This window comes from Microtus pennsylvanicus, chromosome 14 (genome assembly GCF_037038515.1).
Source record: "Microtus pennsylvanicus isolate mMicPen1 chromosome 14, mMicPen1.hap1, whole genome shotgun sequence".
NCBI lineage: Eukaryota > Metazoa > Chordata > Mammalia > Rodentia > Cricetidae > Microtus > Microtus pennsylvanicus.
In genome coordinates this window covers 70,555,124-70,575,687 of record NC_134592.1, presented here as the reverse complement: position 1 = coordinate 70,575,687, position 20,564 = coordinate 70,555,124, and the positions used below count along the sequence as shown (strand labels likewise).

The 20,564-nt window shown below is 40.2% G+C and overlaps 1 protein-coding gene across 3 annotated transcripts in view; it reads left to right on the top strand.

Moving 5' to 3' along the window:
- The window catches only part of Crppa (CDP-L-ribitol pyrophosphorylase A), a 235,738-nt gene that overhangs the window by 53,478 nt on the left and 161,696 nt on the right, over positions 1-20,564 (top strand). For 2 of the 3 annotated variants that reach the window (XM_075948043.1, XM_075948042.1), the window contains exon 4: positions 16,362-16,466. The exons of the other annotated variant lie outside the window; for it this stretch is intronic. In XM_075948043.1, the coding sequence (XP_075804158.1) occupies positions 16,362-16,466 (105 nt within the window). The remainder of the gene's footprint in view (positions 1-16,361; positions 16,467-20,564) is intronic. 3 annotated transcript variants of the gene reach the window in all.

Below are 20,564 nucleotides of genomic sequence, written 5' to 3'. Positions count from 1 at the left end.
AATTTGTTTGGAATAGAAAAGAATGAAACAGATGACGACTTTCTGATGGCTATAGTTCAATGGGGAGGTTCAGGAAATCTATTGTGTTTAATGACTTTAGATTCCTTTCTTGGGAACACACCCTTTTCTCGACCACAAAGTTCTTTTGAGTAAACCGAAAACTACAAAGGAAAAATAATCATATCTCTCATTTCTCAGGATGACTAAAAACTGAACTTTATTTTTTCTTTTCTTCTAAGGTAATTTCAAATTTCTTTTTTTAAATAAAAAAGAAGAGTTCAGACTCTTCCTGGGCAGAGAAAGATGGGTTTCACCATTGCATGCAGCCTGTGTGTTCCCTGCCACAGAACAACAAATGGAACTTGGTGCCGGGAAGTCACTTAGACCTTCTTCCTAGTTTAGTGTCGGCTGGTCTACTTCCCTCATTCCTGGTTCAGATGCCCTGTGCAAGGCACAGATGTCCTTTGTTTCCAACAAAGTCATGTTGTGTCATGGCCTGCTATATAAAGTGACACCCAGTAGGGGGACAACCGAATTGTACATTGTAAAAGTCATGTTGTGTCATGGCCTGCTATATAAAGTGACACCCAGTAGGGGACACCTGAATTGTACGTTGAGTTCTGCATTATTAATTTCAGTTTGTTTTCACGTCTTTATCAATTCAGATAAACGATTTTTATTGAAGGTTTTGGTTTTGATGAAATGTTCTTATTATCATTTTTAAAGAAGTTATTGTTATTATTATTATTTATTCTATATTATTTTATAGAATGTAAGCATATTATTCTATACCAAAGATGTAATGTGTCAAGGCTTGAGGTAGTCCATTCAGTTAGTCTTTGAAATGATCATCAGGAAAAATTTCATTTATATGGATAATGGTATATACATATACTTAAAATGACCCCTATTTTCATATTAACCTTTAATAAAGCTATATATTCACTAGTACTTTTATGTTTCTTTTTTAATGATTTGTCTATTTCATCACAGAAGACCCCTAGACACTGTCAGCTAACAACATTACTAAATGTTAGAAGAAAGAAGTTGTAGATTTTTTTGATTTTTGTAAGTAAGTAGACTTAGTTAAACTCTTAATATTTGACGCATTTTATTTCTGCCTAGTTGCTGTGGTTACTGCTTTGCATTATTATGTTGGGCAGAAGTAGTGATAGCGTCCTTGCCTTGTTTCCTTATATCAGAGGAGAGGCCTTTGTGTTTTCATCATTGAGTACTGTTTGCTTACCACGTGTGGTCTAAGTCTAAATCTTTCTTCTCATTCTTTCTCTCTCCCATGTTCTTTTTCTCTTTCTTTATCTACTTATGGGTTGGCTACTTAAAACCACTCAGCCTACCCCTCTCCCTTTGGAACCTCGTCTTTTGGTGTGAACCCTGGGTCCCTGCAGTTTTCTCTGCCACCCCTTTCAGCCTGGCCTTATGTTCTTTTTTTCGTAACTCCCTGCCTGCCTGCAGAACGGCTCCCTACCAGTGACCCATATCTACAAAACCCAGAACTACTCTCTACCAGGGACCTCACATCAACCACACTTGGTTAAGGATCCAGATGGGGGCAACAGCAGCCAAATAATGAAACACCCACTCAACAAAGGACAGTCTAGATATCTACACTGAGAAACAACCCAAATGTCATAACTCCAGATGCTTGGACCAACGTACAAAATATAACCATGAACAACTAAGACAATATGCTTTCTCCAGAAGCCGGCAACACCATTGTAATAGGTCCTGAGAAAGCAATTTAACTGAAGCCCAAGACCAGGACTTCAAAATAGTAATTATGAACATGTTCAAGAACATTAAAAGGGCCATGAAATAAATGCATTAATGGATATTGAGAAAACAAAGCAGTTGAATGAAATAATGAAAGTGATTCAAGACAGTAAAATATAATTCAACAGTCGTAGAATTGTTAAAGAAAAGGCAAAATGAAATAAGGGTACCTTTGCTTGCTGTTTGGATGATTAAGTGAGTTCTTTAATTCTCAAATGTTATCATCCTTGCCTTTTCCCTTTAATTCCACCTCTTGAAAAGAGTTGCACATCTGCTCAAGTTCCCTGAGAGCTGGCGACTGCTGGTACTTATGCATGAGGACTATCCCCGTCCTGCTTGGAGCATGGTATACACAAGCGCCTATGAAATACATCTAACATAGATTAATTCCTTCTTCCCTCGGGAATATTGCTTCAGCTTTTTTTGTCATTCCAGAGCCTAAACATAATAGAATTTTCGCTCACAGTGGGCTTGGCTCTAAAGCTTTGCCAATGTGAAGATTCCCTGTGATTGGCTGTCCAGGACAGATGATCTATCTTGATACACTGACATCTGTTTTAAGAGATGCTTTCATAGTGTATACATCTATTTCTTTATCCTTATATCGTCAGAGTGCAAATGAATCAGCAAGCTATCCCTCCTCCTAAGTTTTTATTATACTGTTAACACAGGCCCGTGCCTGATGTCTGTATAATATGATTAGCATCTTTTGTGAGACGAATGTACTATTGCTTACATCAAATAGCAGGAAGTGCATGCTAGCACTCAGGAAGTAGTGATTGTTAGCCTGAAAGAGAATATAGTTAATTCAGACAATTAGCTGGGCATGGAGCCTGAAAGAGAATATAGTTAATTCAGACAATTAGCTGGCCATGGAGAACCTTTACCCTTAGAACCCCCTTGACCTTTCTGACCTATTACTGTTCTTACGTGAGCATATTTTTATGTGTTAAAGCACATTTGCTATGATTTGTTGATGGTTTGAGCATTTGAAGGTTTATGCACTGGCAAGTTGGCCCCCAGTGTGATGCCTTTGAAAGGTGAGCCCCAGTAAGGCATGCAGGCTCATACAGTTTTCTATGAAAACATACAGTTTTCTATGAAAACATACAGTTTTCTATGACAGGGTTAGTTATTGAAAGTGGGTAGCTATAACAAATGCACATCCAATGTGTGTGTCCCCCATTGCACTTTATACTTCCCTTTCTGCTTCTCCACCATACTCCCTCCCATACTGTTTGAATGACAGTTCTGTGGGCTTGTCCAACCACCATATTCTTTTCTTCATATGTTATCTGTCCAATGTCAAATACTTTGTTATGGCAACAAAAATGGACTAAAACAGACTGGGTTTATTTAATATCAGTCAGCAATATCAATAATGCTTGCAGTGTCAGCGTGAGGACCTGGGTCTGATTCCTAGAACCTAAGTAGAAGCAAAACACTGGGTATAGTGGTGTACATTTGTACAGAGCATAGGAGGCTGAAATTGGAGGATCTTTAGAGCTTGCTTGCCAGGTTACCTGAGGCCGATCATAGATTCTGTTTCAGAAAACATGGTGGGAGGCCCTGAGGATGCCTGAGGCACACATGTGACACAGACACACAATGTCTAACCAACATTGTAATTCATTGAAGAGTGTTAATATTCTGCTTATGACTATAAAACCATTTTTGAGAATAGTTAATAGGTAGAGTATGTCATATCATATTATATTGGCAAATCTACACACACACACACACACACACACACACACACACACACAGAGAGAGAGAGAGAGAGAGAGAGAGAGAGAGAGAGAGAGAGAGAGAGAGAGAGAGAGAGATACATACACATGCACATGATGGCACTCACAGACTTTGACTATGTTGTTTTAAATAGATTATTTCTATCAATATAGAATCTATTGTAGATTTACTTCTTGGCACAAATATAGTTTAAGTTGAACATGGAAACTTCTGTCCTAATGGAGTGTTTAAAATGGCTGTGCCTAGTAGAAGTTTCCATGACGTTCACACAGGTTCACACTGACACTCTGAAGATTTCAAATGTCCTGATAGTAGAGACTTCCTCTGTAGAGTTCCCTCTCCATTTAGGTGTGGGGAAGGATTTTGGATATTTTGACACGTTTCCAAATAGTCAGAGGCAATGCTTCACTAGTCTTCATGCTCACACAGGATTTTGAGGTCTTTGCTGAAAATTCTCACATTTCCTCAGACTTTCCAATGCCCATGGAATTTCCCTAACTATTGTGATTCCAAGGAACAGATCCTGACTATTTTCCAAGAAAGATTTTAATCATTGAGAAAAGCACAACTGGTTGGCAAATGGCAAGCGAAGAGTAGGATTGTTTTGAGGGTTTTTGGTTACTTTCCTTATTATGAATTAGTTTCTGCCCTTTTCATCTGCCCAGTTCGTGACACTCCACTCCTTGTGATTTCAGTGAATCTGTGCTGCTCTCCAGATCCCTAAGGAATACATGGCATTCATTTCACCCCTTCAACTAGGAAATTCTGTTATTGCTCTTTACAGATGGATGAATAATGACCTTCTTTGCCGGATGATTCGTCTAGATTATAAACCAAGAACCATCAGCAGGACGCTGGGAGGCTAGGTCTTAGCTGTACACCACTTATAAGAATCAACAGAGAGCAAGCTTGAAGGGCATTGCAGTAGGTGAATAAATTTGGCACTTAAAAACAATCAGGGGTGTTGACTTCGGCTTTCCTTCTAGAATTAGAAAAGCAAGGATACTCAATGTTTCCAACATTTTAAGTATGGCATCTTATTTAATAGCCTAAGTTTCAGAAAAGGAAATCAGATGAATTCAGGCAAAGGTTAAAAACCTCTTGTTTCAAGCACATTCTTTGAGGTTAGAAAAGGTAAATGGCATGTGATTGCTACATTATATATTGCACTGTTCAGTTACGGGAAGACTGCATGCGAATAATGCGATAGGTGACTGTATTTAGAATATGCTTAGTCTCTTGTCTTGTTAATACTGATGCATAATTTCCTTGCATTTTATAAAAGTAAGCTGTATCAATGGATAGTTGTCTTCCAAGTGGCAAGAATCAAGGTAGCTATTTAAACCAACGGATTTTGTTGAAGTCAAATTACACCCAGGTGAGGTCCCAGAGTCGAGTATAATTGATGGTAGTTGGTGTGCTCTTCTTCCATCATGGAGTACACACAATATGCAGAGAAGTAAATAAAGCTGCCTGCTTGTGCGTCTGTGTGCTCCTTTGACTTTATCCTAACTGGGCAAATAGAATGACCTCAACTCACTGACGCTAAAGAGACTTAACTCTCTCAGTAAACACCGAGCGAAGATAAATGTTAAATCTTAGGTGAATAGTTTATATCTAAATAATATTTATTAAAATGTTAATATTTATTAAATCACATTATTAAATGATACTAAATGTGTATCAATAAACATTAGAGAAGAATTCCTTGAAGAAGCCATATGCTCCTGCCTAAACTTCCAGTGTTGTCAAGACAACCCTGGCCTATTACTGTTAACTATTTCCACACAAGTCTGCACCTTCGTGTGCTATGCGAGGAAAGGACACAAAGGCCTAAGCCTGTTCCAGCCATGATGGCTTTTGTTCATGAATATGCATGATTTATCTCTGAGCCAATATCTTACATATTTGGTATATTGTTCTAAGGATAAAGCGTACACACTTTAAGTTCACATTCAGAAAGCATGCTATGTGTTCCCATTTGTGTCCTTGTTTTGGCCCATAGTCCTTCTTTCCTCGTGTGGCTCTGTTTTGTCTTAATTTCCTTGCCTTCCTCTATTTATTTGAAAATTTCCCTACTTTTAATGTTTTTATGAATAGAATTACACTAGTACTAGTTTCCTGTTACTTGTTCTTTTTTATACTTTTTATTATTTCTATTGAATATATTTGTAGGTTATTACTTTTGTATGGTTGTTTATTAAATACTGCATAGTTTAGCCTAATTTAAAACAACTATTCCAAGAAGCAGAATATCGGATTGTTTTGTTATACAAGTGATCATTAGATACCTTGGTCCTTGCCACTTTGAAGACAGTTGCTCATTGGTACAGTTAACTTTTGTGAAGTGTAAGTGTGGACATCTCTGGCCCAGTGTGTCATCTTTCTCTGGCCAGTGGGCTGTTTACGCTTTTCTTATGGATGTGGTGCTGGTGTGGACAGGAGAAGTGTGCAAACTAAAGCTAACTTGTGATTGGCGCACTGTTGTTTGGTGTGAACAGGAGAAGCGTGCAAACTAAAGCTAACTTGTGATTGGTGCACTGTTGTTTGCTGTGAACAGGAGAAGTGTGCAAACTAAAGCTAACTTGTGATTGGTGCACTGTTGTTTGGTGTGGACAGGAGAAGCGTGCAAACTAAAGCTAACTTGTGATTGGTGCACTGTTGTTTGGTGTGGACAGGAGAAGCGTGCAAACTAAAGCTAACTTGTGATTGGTGCACTGTTGTTTGGTGTGGACAGGAGAAGCGTGCAAACTAAAGCTAACTTGTGATTGGAGCACTGTTGTTTGGTGTGGACAGGAGAAGCGTGCAAACTAAAGCTAACTTGTGATTGGAGCACTGTTGTTTCCACTCTTTTCCACTGCCCTGATCATCAGCAGATGGAGACACAGGTTTCATACCTACCTTGGTGGGAGAGATGCAAATTTCTATGATTAAGGGTATAGATACAGCAAGCCATCATGTCCAAATTCATGAATATATTAGCAATATTTTCTACCTCTCATGTTAGGTGGAACATTCTTAATTGTGCCACTACATGACACTATTTCCTTTCAATTTCTTTAGTTCCTAATGCCAGGTTTTCAAACTGAATTAAGTTTTCAGTGCTATTGGTACTATTTTGTTTTGCTTTGTAGTGCATATATAGTAGTTTTCTAGGTTTCAAAAAATTCTCAAAGTGGCTTAATAAAAACAGAAAGTTACTGTGCTTCATTTCTGGAGCCTGAGCGTCTAACTTCGTACAGGCTTGCTCTTCCCAGTGGCAACAGGATAGAAGCCGCGCTTGTCTCAACTAGCCCTCAGCTTTTGCCAGCAGTCTCGACTTTTCTGGTCCATGGATATGGCACCTTTGCCATCTAGTGTGTTCTTTCTTCTTTTTGTTTTTGTCTCTGTCTAAAATTTGCCACTTTAGAAGGACACAGTGATTGGACTAGGGACTGTCCTAATGACTTCACTTAACTTGACTGCCTTTGTGAAATCTGTGTTTCTAAGAAAGGCCTATCCTTGGGTTACCAGAGATGAGGATTTCAAAAAGAGCAGATAATGGGTCATTATTATGTTCAAAGGATTTCTAGGTACCCATGTTCTCACCAGTTTGCCTAAAGAAAACCTGCATGTGTCTCTCCACACATGGGAGGTCATTCTAGTTCACTTTCTAGTCCAGTATAAGGAGCATTTCATGGATGAATTTCTGTTTTGTTTCAGTTTTAATCATGCCTTTAGATTTAGATAAAAGTGGACAATTCACATTTTTTGATTTTGTTTGTTTGCTCATTATTTAGATAAGGTATCACAATGTAGCTCTGTCTGCCTATAACTTACTCTGCAGACCAGTGTGTCTTCAAACTCACAGACACCCATTTCTTCTGCTAAATGCTAGGATTAAAGCCATATTTAGGAAGTTATTTTCACTGATTCTTATTTAGTAGTATTATATGATTTGAGGACTATTTCTTATATAAATTTTAGGGTTAGATTTTAAAATTTCTAAGAATATGCTAGGATTATTTTTTTTTATTTGTAATTTACCCGAGGGTGATTTGAGAATGAACTATGGTATTTCTAATATAGCATCTATAAACAGTTTAATCTCTTTCAATTAAAGATATGTTTACAGTAAGCTTGCTAGATTCTCTCTAGAAGTCTTACAATGTTTTTGTTAAATGTATTACTAGGTATCTTGTTTTTATCATTGTTATTGTAAATGATATTTTATATTTAAGATTCACTGGGACATACTTTATATGAGAGTAAAACTCAAATGTCTTGGTACGTAATCACAAAGTGTGTAGCCCTGAGAATTTCACACAAACCACACCCGACAGATAGCTTTGTGCCCCTCGTGCCCCTTTGAGCTTGGGTCCCTTTCACCACCCTTTGACCCTGAAGACCACCAATCTTCTTTTGATCACTGAAGTTTGTTCTAAAATGCTATTTTGGGGCCAGGCATATTAGTACACGTCTTTAAGCCTAGCACTTGGGAGGCAGGGGCAGGTGACTCTCTGAGACTGGTCTGGTCTGGTCTTCACAGTGAAAAACTAGTGCTAGGTAGAGAGAACTTGTTTCAAAAATTAAAAAAAAAATGGAAAAACAAGCAAATGAGTAGCGTGGGAGAATTGTCTATATTCTGTCAATTATGTTTTAAATAAACACTGATTGGCCAGTAGCCAAGCAGGAAGTATAGGTGGGATAACCAGACAGGAAGTAGAGGTGGGACAATGAGAACAGGAGTATTCTGGGAAGGAAAAATCCCTCCTCTGCAGTCCTCCAGACGCTGAAGAAGCAGGATGTGACCTACCCTGCTGAAAAAGGTACTGAGCCATGTGGCTAACATAGATAAGAATAATGGGTTAATATAAGTTATAAGAGCTAATAAGAAGCCTGAGCTAATGGGCAATCAGTTAATCATTAATATAGACTCTCTGTGTGATTTTCTTTGGGACCAAATGGCTGTGGGACCTGGTAGGAGGACAGGCCCTCATGTTACAAATAAGCATGCCATATCAGTAAAATCATGGATTTATAATCTGTCTTGCTTATAGTAAGAATTTTGAAATTCATTCACACTCTTGTCCTTCATTCTGTTATTGTTGAAAAGTTTTATTATGTTTGGCCTGGTGGCCTAGTATTTAGGCAGATTTAATTCTTCCTCTGCTATGGAGTCTGTCTTGTCAGAAGAACACAGATCTTATAGGATAAGGAAAAGTGTTTGTGAAGAAGAGGAGCCCAGCATTTGGTAAAAGCCGAGTTTCACAGACTCCAGTTTAGAGAAGAGTTGATGCTGAGGTCTGCAGTGCAAAAAGACTCAGGGTAGTTCTAAACTTGACATGTGAGGCAAAAGTTAGGAAGTGGAAGAAGGCACTAGATGTCAGTGAGGAGGAGATCTGCAAGTGCTCCCTGTCAAGCTGTGCAGAAAGGAGCAAATAATTTTATAACTGCACTTTGTTTAGAAAAGACTTGGTGATGTCTACTGGGGTTAATTATGATGGTTGTAGTTCTGATCGCTCTAGACTTATGTTTGGTGTGATTTGCAGTGTATCAGCTGAATAGAAGAAAGATGTCTATCAAGATCACTGTCGCCTGCCTCTGTTTAGCGTCTCCATGTGTGGCATGTGGCCACTGAGACAGTGAGCTCCTTTATCTGTGTCTGTGTGGGCCCCACCCTACCCCACCCTCTCAGCCTTACCTATTGTTCTCAGCATATTGCCTGGGAAATTTCCCATGAAGATTGGCTTCATTGGTGAGCTGATGTTACTCCATGTCTCTAACCACTCTTTCTCATACTTCTCACTTAAAGTGGAATAAATTTTCCACTGCTTATGAGTATGAATATGTCTTACAGGTAGCTTCAACTCTGTAAGTTGTAACTAGCCTCTCCAGTAGATGGGCTTTTATACATTATCTGCCTTTGAATAGTGTGTCTGATCCTGCTCCTGAGGAAACTAATTCTAGACCTGGGCTCTCCCTTCTCTGAATGTCGTGGGCTCATTTCAACTCTTTAAACTCCTTTGATGCGCTTATGGCAAAACTCTCTCAGTGCTCTTGCAAGAATTTAAATCTTTCTTATCTTTGTGGTTAGATTCTGATAAAGGTCTTGTTTTCTTTCCATTGTTTATACACATTGGATAATTCATTGCCACCTAAGATTAATCATTTGCGATTTAGGCCACTGATTTCATTTCATTTCTGATTTTATTGTCTGACTTTTGAGTAGTTTACTCAAGAAGATAAATGAGAGTCCACTGACATTTTTGCTTTTTATTGTTTTTGACAATATTCGATTGTGGAAGTCAACAGAAAGGCTAAAAGGGAAAGTTTAATATTACTTATTACAGTGAAGTTGCTTCCCATACTATGGCTTTGCAATAATTATCCGGTTACATACATTTAAAAAAATTAAAAATCTCTGCATTGCTGAACTGGCAGCTATGGATGCGATTGCCATTCAGAGTGAACATTAACTGTGTAGGTTTGCAAAGATTTAAAATAATTCAATAGGTTTATTTATTTTTTTTTGTAGAAGATATTTAAAGGCCTTTGCAAATGCATTCTGTGTGAACTCATTTAAAAATTCGTACTCCAAAAGAAATCTTGTGCTTCTCCAGTTCCTTTGTGCTTTTACTTCTTATCCAGCAAGGGGTGTTTCTGTGTCAACCTCGCATGGACACACTCTGAGGCTGTTTACTCAGGAGATGATCTGATAGAAGAACAAAGCTTCTTGGATAACTGTCTCATGCAATTCTAAGGTGCATTGCATAATTCAAACCATGTAAATGTATGCAAAATGCTTCAGGTTTGATGTTAAGATGATAAATCGAATGCAGGTGTTCATTGTTTACCTAATTGTAAACTGGTCTATTTTGTGAACGCTTGAATATTGTGAGCATGCTCCTCCAATGATACAGTGAGAAGCCTGTGCATGCATGCCTTTGCTTCAGCTCTACTCGAATGTATATATTGTTCCCTGTTGGGCAAACTTCCCAGGCTGCTGTGCTGCAATAGTAATTTGAAGGTTGTCACGGATGGAAGGAGGTATAATCAGATTATCTGTAGCCATGGACCATTGCATGATTACCATAAAACAATAGTTCCTAACTTTGGGGGTGCATTGTAGAACCTCTGAAAATTAAGGAATCCTTCCTTTCCCAGAAAAATAATCTGATTATACACAATACATATTTTCAGAGGGTTTGAATCCCTGTGAGTCATATTCATTTACTTTATGTGTAAAAACCTGATACAATTGCATACCATTTGTAGGGACATAAGCAGAAGCCGTCTTTGGAGAAGACAGTTTGGAATATATATGTAGTTAATATGCACACAATTTCTGTTTCTAGGAAATGATAGTTGGTGGACTGGATATGTGTATCATTTTACTCATAACTTAAGCATCATTCAAGGGAATTGAAAGGAATAAAAGTGTTATAAATCTTTAAGATCAAGAATAGAAGGATTGCCAATAACAAAAGAAAATTATTCAGCTTGAAAGATGAATTAATAGCAGAGACTCCACAAATATAAAAGGCAGAGTTCCAAACAAGTGGAGGCCAGCGGAGAACTCTCCATGTTTGGGAGCTGAGGAAAGGAAAACAGTTCACGTTTATTAAGAACGTTTACGAATTAGTGAGCTCTGGGAGCAGTGTGACGAGAGCACAGGCTGCAGTAGAGGCCGGGCTGCCTTCCAAACCGCAGCTCCAGATCCTGTGCATGCTGCCTGCTGCCTTAGAAGCCCCTGTGCATGCCGACTGCCCATTGAGAAGCCCTTGCCCCTGGTCTCTGTAGCTAGTATCATTGTGGCTATCTGTCTTTGGAAGGCTTTAGTTTGTGAAATCTGTCCAATCTAAGAGGAAGTTCTTGAACATCTCAGGTATTTTTATAAACCTCTCTATACAGTCTTTCCATAGGAAGTTCCTGAACATCTCAGGTATTTTTATAAACCTCTCTATACAATCTTTCCATAGGAAGTTCTGGGAGGATTTGTTTTGGGAAAAAGGGTCAGTTAAGAAAGAAGATTGCATGCATACACAGGGCTTGGGTGGTTGATGCTAGAGTGACTGTGAATGTCCCTGAGGTGGCATGCGGCATTCTGAGAACGATACCTATGGAACAGCCAGAAAGCACAATGGTTCTGGTTTCAAGGACTGGAGATTCCAAGGGTGACTTTCTCATGAGTCTTAGCATATCTTGAGAATAGATGTGGGTATGAGCAGCCAAGTGTGCAGTATTGAAGAGTTATAATCATACAGAAAAATAACCACATAAAACAAAAGACAATCTTAAATTCCAGGAAAAGCAGACTTATTCAGGAAAGTGACTTTTAGCATTATGTGTTTTAGTTATGAGAAAAGTTTACACAGTCAATGACGTAAAATCTCTGCGTTGGTAAGATCAAAGCTACAGCATTGGAATGATGGGGGCTGAAAGTGTGGCTATGTATTGTGGTGAGGAAAGGAGATGAAGCTGTTTTAGTTGTTCAGAAGAGAATGAAGAAAACCGAACAAGCAGAGGTCACATTGCAGTGTTTTAATCAGGAGCATTGTGTGGTAGGTAGATCACATTCAGAGCGGAGTCATCGTCTTCTGGGAACAGTGCCCTGTTTGTACCATTGCCATGAACCCTTCTGGGCAAAGTGTCTCCTTCTCAGTTTTGTGTCTGTCTGCCTGATTTGCATTGGGTGAAGGGATTTTGCTAGATGTAACAGGTGGAGGTTGACAGTGTGCCAATAGTCCTGTGTTTGTCCTCTGTGCTGCTCTTAGAAGTCCTAGGAAGACTGTCTAAGTTGCTGCCCCTCCAGTCTAAGTCGCCAGAGCAAACGGATGAATCCGAGCTCTGCAGCCTACAGGTGGAAGGATGATACCTCTGCTACCCTACAGTTGTGTGGTGAACAGTTTATTGTAACAGAATTTCTGCACGTTTGTTACTGGGCAAAGGCTGACTCTTACACATAGAAATACATACTAGATTAGCATTTACAGCATGTGATAATTGCCTGTTTGCGAGGCAAGGTTAGTTAGGGGATGAATGGATTGTTTTCACATCAAGCCTTGCAATAGAGTTTTTTTTTTTTTTTAAAAACCGGGTCTAGTATTCCCTATGTAGATTACGTTGGCTCCAAATTTATATAGATCTGCTTGCATCTGCCTCCTAAATGCTAAGATTAAAAGTGTGTACCATGTACCATTATGCTGGCAGATTTTTGCTTTTTAACCAACCAGAATAGCTGATTAGAACATAGTTATTTGTGGCTGAGTTTATAAGGAACATCTGCTGTTAGGATAGCGGAACAAGGAAGCTGGGATCCTGGTAATAAATCTCTTTAGTTGTTAAACTGTTGCCTATTAGTTGATGAGGACAGTCTAAGAACAGAGGAAATTTCATGGGCTTGAAGCCTCAGTGAGGTAAACATCAGGGTTTAGTCTGTCCAATGCTAGCCAAATTTAAAATTTTATGATAGAGTAACAATACATAGATATGATTTTAGATTTTATATTCTCTCCAACATCAGGTTGGTTGTCTGAAAGTATTAAATATCTATATTTGAAATAAAACTGTCCTTCCTACTAGTAAGCTCTCATGTTTAGGAAACAGAGTGCCTTTTCCCTGTCACAGTACAATATAAATACATATATTATATTTATAAATAACCATATAATAAATGTTGCATTCTTTGGGGAAAGAAGTGGTCACAGGAAAGCCCATACACGAATAACACCACAAAAGAAAACTACCTTCATGCCAATCCTGATTTTCATGTCAGATTTTTGTGTCTAGAAGCATTCTATTTATTTTGAGACCTCCCACAGATAATCTTTGTTGAGCCTCTTGCCTGCTTTCTCATTCTGCTCCTCCAGTGTAATCACTGGGATTCCTTTTTGACTCCCATCCTGGAATTTCTTTTCTCACTCCTTTGTGTATATAAGTTTTCCATATCAGGTCTTTTCTTGCCTCATTTTTCTCTTCCAGTTTTGTAGACTATCATCCCCTGAGCCTTCTGGGAAGTCTGTGTGGTCTTCTGTAAGGAGCTCAGAAGCTGTTATCCTTCGTAGCATGTGTAGAAGCTGAGCAAGCACTTCTTCTATCATTGAGAAAGAGAAACAAATAAAGTATAGAATCAAAACTTTCCTGAGCGGTTTTCTTGAGAAATGGCATCAGGAGAGCCTGATCCTGACCAACATGACTCTGATGGTTTATCTTGGTTATCAGCTTGTCTGGATTGAGCAGCATTTAGGAAACTTGGTGATCTCATTGATCCATTCTAACTTTTAATAGAGTGTTGAGAACTGTGGTGGAACTGTGGAAGTTGGGCCCAACTAGGAACTAAAAATGTCTGTTATTAATGCGTGCAGGGTTCTTATGGCCAATGTAGACAGCAACAGAAACAAGTAGACAGAAAGCTAGATGTGTAGGTGAGGGCTTCTTTCTGACAGAGGATTCCTGAGGAGGGCCTGATGAAACAGCCTGCCTCCATGTACCTGATCGTTAATATTCTGCAACAGCAGACATTCAGATTTTTTCACTGGTTGCAGACTTCTGAACTTACTTTTGAAGTTTTTATAAAATTCTTCAAGACCTTCTTGTAATATTAATCTATATAGTGGTAAGTCCAGATTTGTCTCTAACCAAGCCCAGTCTCCTTTTCCTAAATAAATTTCATACACACACACACACACACACACACACACACACACACACACACACACACACAAACACCCCCCCACATCTATGTATGTATGTATGTATGTATCTATCTCTATCTATCTATCTATCTATCTATCTATCTATCTATCTATCTATCTATCTATCTATCTATCTATCTATCTCTCCATCCAGAGCTGTGGTCACAGGTTGGGAAAGACGTTGGACCTCAGAACGGTTACACCTTTTTATGAGAGCAAGGTCACATGTACTGGCTCCCTCGCATCCTTATGCAAAAGGAAGAGATACTGCAAGTCTATATATATGTTTGCATCATATTTTTCTGTTTTCCACAGACTTAGCTACAGCATAGCCAAGAGCATAGCATCCAGTGTGTTTCAGGCAGGAAGGAACTCATCCTATGGGTTTTCTCATTATGCATTTTGTGAGACCAGCAGGCTGGCTAGGGAGTGTTCATAGTTTTTTTGTAGTGTGATGATCCAGGGAAGAGTGGAGGTTATCAGTCGTTGTTTGAACTTAACCATGGGCTAACTCTTCCCTCTGTAGACATCTCACATACTATAGATAATACTGTAAAAATGTTGAAAGTGTATAGGAGAGGTCTACCAACATTCATCTTATCAAATGCAGTTCTTGATACTGCATTTAAGCATTGTAGAAATTCTACCATATAGCACATAAAAATAAAAGGCGTGAGGCGTGATGGTCCAGGTGAAATGAAGACTGCACATTTGCCTGTTTTCCTCATTAATTTCAAAAGCTCCTACTGTTAGGATTTTGTAATCTTCCAGGACAATAAAAGAACTTTGGAATTTTGTGCTGAAAACTGTATTCATTATTGTGCCTTGTTGTTGTTCCCCTTACATGGGGGCTCAGTTGGTAAAGTACTTCTCACACAACATAAGGTCTCAGTACACCGGTATCCCACGCATCCTCACACATAGGTGCACACACAAACATAGGTGCACACACACATAGATGCACAAACACACACATAGGTCACACACACATATAAATGCATCCTCACACTTAGGTGCATACAGACACAGAGGTGCATCCGCACACATAGGTGCTTACAGACAGAGGTCCACACACACACACACACACACACACAGATGCACAAACACACACATAGGTACATCCTCACACAGTGGTGCATCCGCACACATAGGTGCACACACACATAGATGCATCCGCACACATAGGTGCTTACAGACAGAGGTGCACACACATAGTGGTGCATCCGCACACATAGGTGCATGCTCACTCATAATCTTGGAAAATAAACATGCAATGATGCTCTTACCCAGACAAGATTTGATTAGACATTGTTCCTCATCTTCTGTTAATCTTTAAGCTGGTGTCCAGAGACCATTGCTTCAGATAGGCCCTTCCCAATAACCTCCCATGCACTCATGTAACTTTCCCGGGTTTTCCTGTAGATACCGTTCCAGTGCTGCAGACAAAATTCTGTTGCCAGCTTCTGAAGTCAGCCCCCACTCCAGACTGATGTTCCTCTGAGGACATGATTCCTGTGTTATTTACCTTTATGTCGATGGAACATTTTTCAGAGCTTCAGTGAATTAGGTTGTTGCTTAGTGATTTTGATGTTTTCATTTAAAAATAAGTTATGTGCATTTTACTGTATTTGTGAAGTTTCCATTTTTCTATATAATGAAAGATTGAACCATTTATGTCTTCAGATGTAAATGTTTTAAGAATGGCATATTGATATTCTAAATATTAAAATGAATCATAGCCATGATGGTTTAATATCAAGTTATAAATGGGAGAAGGGGATTTGTGTTTTACAGATGCATGTTTGTTAAATGGAGGTTGCTGACGTGGTAATTCCTCAGCCTTTCTTTCAAGTATGAGCAACAGAAATAAATATTGTTATGCTCTTAGACACCCTGGGGAGCCCAGATCTCTGTGATGCTTCAAACTTTCCTATTTGCTCATTGTTTTACTTCATTTTTAGGGTACAAGAAGAATTATTCTACAACACAGTCAAATAGTTAAAACGTTTGCTAATCCTCTGAGTGCTTCCCTTTGTATTTTTCGTTTTTGAAATAAAAGACTTCTTTGTTTCATTTTGCTTTATGTTTTACCAATTTATTATAGTTTGTTAATTCCTCTATGTTTCTTTATTCCTCTGTCCCCAGTGTAGTGACTATGATTTTGAATTTGGAACAGAGTGCTTGCAGTTGGCCCTAAAATACTCTCACACAAAAGCAAAACTTGTAGAAGGGCCCCCCGACCTCTGGAAGGTAAGAGAGACTCGTCATGTGGGATTTCTTGGCTGCATGTAAGTGTGAGTGAGTGTGAATGTGTTTGTGTGAGTGTGTGAGTGAGGATATATGAGCAAGTGTGAGTGTATATGTGTGTGAGTGAGGGTGAGTGTGGATGTGTGAGTGTGTGTGTATGAGTGAGGGTGTGAGTGTGTGCATGAGTGTGTGTGCGCACGCATATATGTGTGTATTGTGCTTCCAGTCATAAGAGAGAGAACTCTGAAGTCAGGGAGTTTCACTGGGACTTGTGAGCATCAGTGTGTGAGGATGTTTCTTTTTCTTGGCTTCAAGAAAATTCACCTTGGAATCCATTAGACGTATTTATGGTTTCTCCTGAATTTTTTGTTCTCTCTTCTTTAGTTTATCTATCATTTAGAACAGTATGGTTTCTTACAATAGGCATTATGTTCCTTAATTGTTCTGGGAAAGAGTTTCCTCCATGATGACAGAAAATTACTGACCCAAATTTGGCTTGGGGGCCTGTGAGAGGCCACTCAAAGTGCTTTCCAATGTCAAAGAGTTACCTTGACTGCCTCTTGTTGATCTACATTCTTTAGTCCAATGGCTGCCTTTTGCCACACCTTCTTCATAATACAGAAGGGAGGGGTGTTCTGTTTGAATTATGCTTGGTAAAAACATTGTTTCTAGAAGTGGCCTATTTACAGTCCCTTTTAGGGTGACCTTGTTTACCACAACTGAAACATTTGACATTTAGATTTTTCTTTAAATCTCTGAACATCACATGTCCTATCCAAGCATAATCATAGTCATGAGATTCAATATTGATTGTATCTCGGATCCATCCTCCAAGGGTGCTGATCTGGCCTTTAATGGCCTAATTACCCCTTTCACTTGTGCATTAGCATTTTCAAAAGCCAGAGATTCAATTGTTATTTGTCTAGCTTCTGAATTTGGTATCAATCTATTTACTGCTGACATCAGTCTTTGTAAGAAAGCATGATGGTTTCCTTTGGACCTTGTATAACTTAGTAAATGACTCAATTTTCTTTCCTACTTCTCAAATTCTGTCCTGAGCATTCAAAGCTGCTGCATGACATAAATCCAGGACTCCTATGTGCTTTGTAAGCACTTCTAAGGCTGTCTAGGAATGTGTTTGAGATCTTACCTTTGTAGTAAGCCAGGTAGCCACTGTCAGAGTTTAGCTGTGTTTGTTGCTTTTACATCTTACAAGCCATAATGTATTACTAATAGAATACTTGTATGGTGTTGCCGTTAGTGTACTACTGATTTCAGGACCACGTGAAGTAACGATACTAATATTATATTTAAATCAGTCCCTGGCCCCCTCCCCAGATAACACCAGACACGCTACTGAGATATTGTCTGTAAATCCCAAGCTGACACACTTCCAGATGCCAGGATCTCTCACCTGGGTAGTAAGTTTATATTAAAGGAGTTTTAATAACCACACATCCTGTTCTACACCCCTGCCCCTTGCCACGTAAATTGGAATGTCTGGTTCTAGGTGAAACTGTGAATCCACCAAACTCAGAAAGGTATAAGAAGAGATTCTGATTTTTACCATGTGAGCAGCCCCCTACTCTTTATCTCTGAGGCTGGGACTCTGAACTCTCCTCTGAGACTGAGCCATGCTGGGACTCTCTGTGCCTCTCCCCCACTGTGCTGTCTAGCTCGGATGCTGGGACTCTCTGTGCCTCTCCCCACCGTGCTGTCTAGCTCGGATGCTGGGACTCTCTGTGCCTCTCCCCCACCATGCTGTCTAGCTCGGATGCTGGGACTCTCTGTGCCTCTCCCCACCGTGCTGTCTAGCTCGGATGCTGGGACTCTCTGTGCCTCTCCCCACTATGCTGTCTAGCTCGGATGCTGGGACTCTCTGTGCCTCTCCCCACTATGCTGTCTAGCTCGGATGCTGGGACTCTCTGTGCCTCTCCCCACCGTGCTGTCTAGCTCGGATGCTGGGACTCTCTGTGCCTCTCCCCACTATGCTGTCTAGCTCGGATGCTGGGACTCTCTGTGCCTCTCCCCACTATGCTGTCTAGCTCGGATGCTGGGACTCTCTGTGCCTCTCCCCACCGTGCTGTCTAGCTCGGATGCTGGGACTCTCTGTGCCTCTCCCCACCGCGCTGTCTAGCTCTGATGCTGGGACTCTCTGTGCCTCTCCCCCACCATGCTGTCTAGCTCTGATGCTGGGACTCTCTGTGCCTCTCCCCACCGTGCTGTCTAGCTCGGATGCTGGGACTCTCTGTGCCTCTCCCCACCGTGCTGTCTAGCTCTGATGCTGGGACTCTCTGTGCCTCTCCCCCACCATGCTGTCTAGCTCGGATGCTGGGACTCTCTGTGCCTCTCCCCACCATGCTGTCTAGCTCGGATGCTGGGACTCTCTGTGCCTCTCCCCCACTGTGCTGTCTATCTCTGATGCTGGGACTCTCTGTGCCTCTCCCCACCATGCTGTCTAGCTCGGATGCTGGGACTCTGAACTGTCTTCTAAGACCCAGCCATGCTGGTGTCTAACTGTTTATCTGGCCACGCCATTGTTAACTTTTCTAATAAATCCCCCCCCCCCCCGCTCGATCCATCTGAATCCCTTTTGAACTCTTATCCTTTCAGTAACTCTGAGGATTTTGTCAATCATGAATTAAGTGTTTTGTTAGAGATCTTGATCTCTACCTTTGTATAATTCATTTCACTATCCCACTGACTCTGAGGGCCACTGGGGGAAAACCTAGTGGAACTCCAAGGCATTGATGGCACTCCCTGGCTTCACTTTTGACCTATTGAAGTCATGGTTCTTTTTCTCCTGTCTGAGATTTCATCAAGCTTGTAAAACAATTAGGTTCTGTGGATAAAAGAAAAGAAACACATTGCTCTTTATTTTTCATCCCATCTTCAAATTTATTGATTCATTTTTAGTGATATACTCATATTTTATTATTGTTTGTGGTAACAGCAGAGCCAGTCTTCTCTTAGATGTGTTCTGTGCCACATTGGGCTTTCTCTTCTGCTTTTACTAGCTTCTCTGGTGAGTCACTTTGAATATTTTATGGGTTGAATTATCTCTCACGCAAATGTGTATTCATGTTCTGAGTGTTGGCATCTGTGCCTGAGAGAGTTGGAAAGAGTCTACAGATGCCATCAAGTTATGATAAGGTCAAACTGGAGTAGGGTAGGCCCTAAATCCAACACAACTGGGGTCCTGCTATGACGGGAGACATGGATGTGAGGACAGTAGCGTGTGATGGTGACGCCAGGGAAAGGCGTGATGAATCTGCAAACTGAAGGACACTGTAGTGTCTCTGTCATTCTCTAGACGTCAGGAAGGGGCCTGGAAGGGATTCCTCCAAACCTCTCAGAGGGACCTGAGAGGGTCTTGTATGAGAAATGAGAAAATGAGTTCTTACTTTTCTAAACCATGCAATTCACAGTGTTCTGTTGCAGTATCCAAACACACACAGGCTGCAGGAGTGTTACAGCTTTCCTGACCTGGTGGGTATCTATATGATAGCATCATTTTTCCCCAACAGGAAGAAGCTGAAGGCTCCCAGCTGTGAGTTTTGGTTTGGCTGACAATATGCGTGAGAGGGTACGGAATCTATAAAATCTGTAATAGGTGGGCTGGGAAACATATCTGTTACATCACTGTTGAGGTTTTAGGTATTACATTTCTTCTGAATAAAGGGAAAATATTCAAAATGTAATATTGTTGTTGTCCCAGGCTGGGTATCCTGGCTTGTCTTCTTGGTGCCCTTGATTGGCTGGGAGCTTCAGTGACCATTTGCTTTGGTGGGACTTGATCCTATTTAAGAAGAACCGAAGTGAATATCTGTTCCATGTCTCCCCAGTATACTTTTAGACACTAGCAGCTCACACTTGTGCTCTGTTCACCATGAGCTAAACAGACTTCTCATTTCCCAATGTCAAAAATGTCTCCAAGGCATGGGTTTTATAACCAGTTATTGGAGAAATTTAACAACTGCTTCATTGTCTTCCAGTGCATCCTGAGAAGGAGCCTGGGTGTATTTGTGTCATCGCAATATTACTGGGATGAATGACTGGAACTCTCCCTTTGACAGACAAAGCTTTTGAAAATCCCATTGT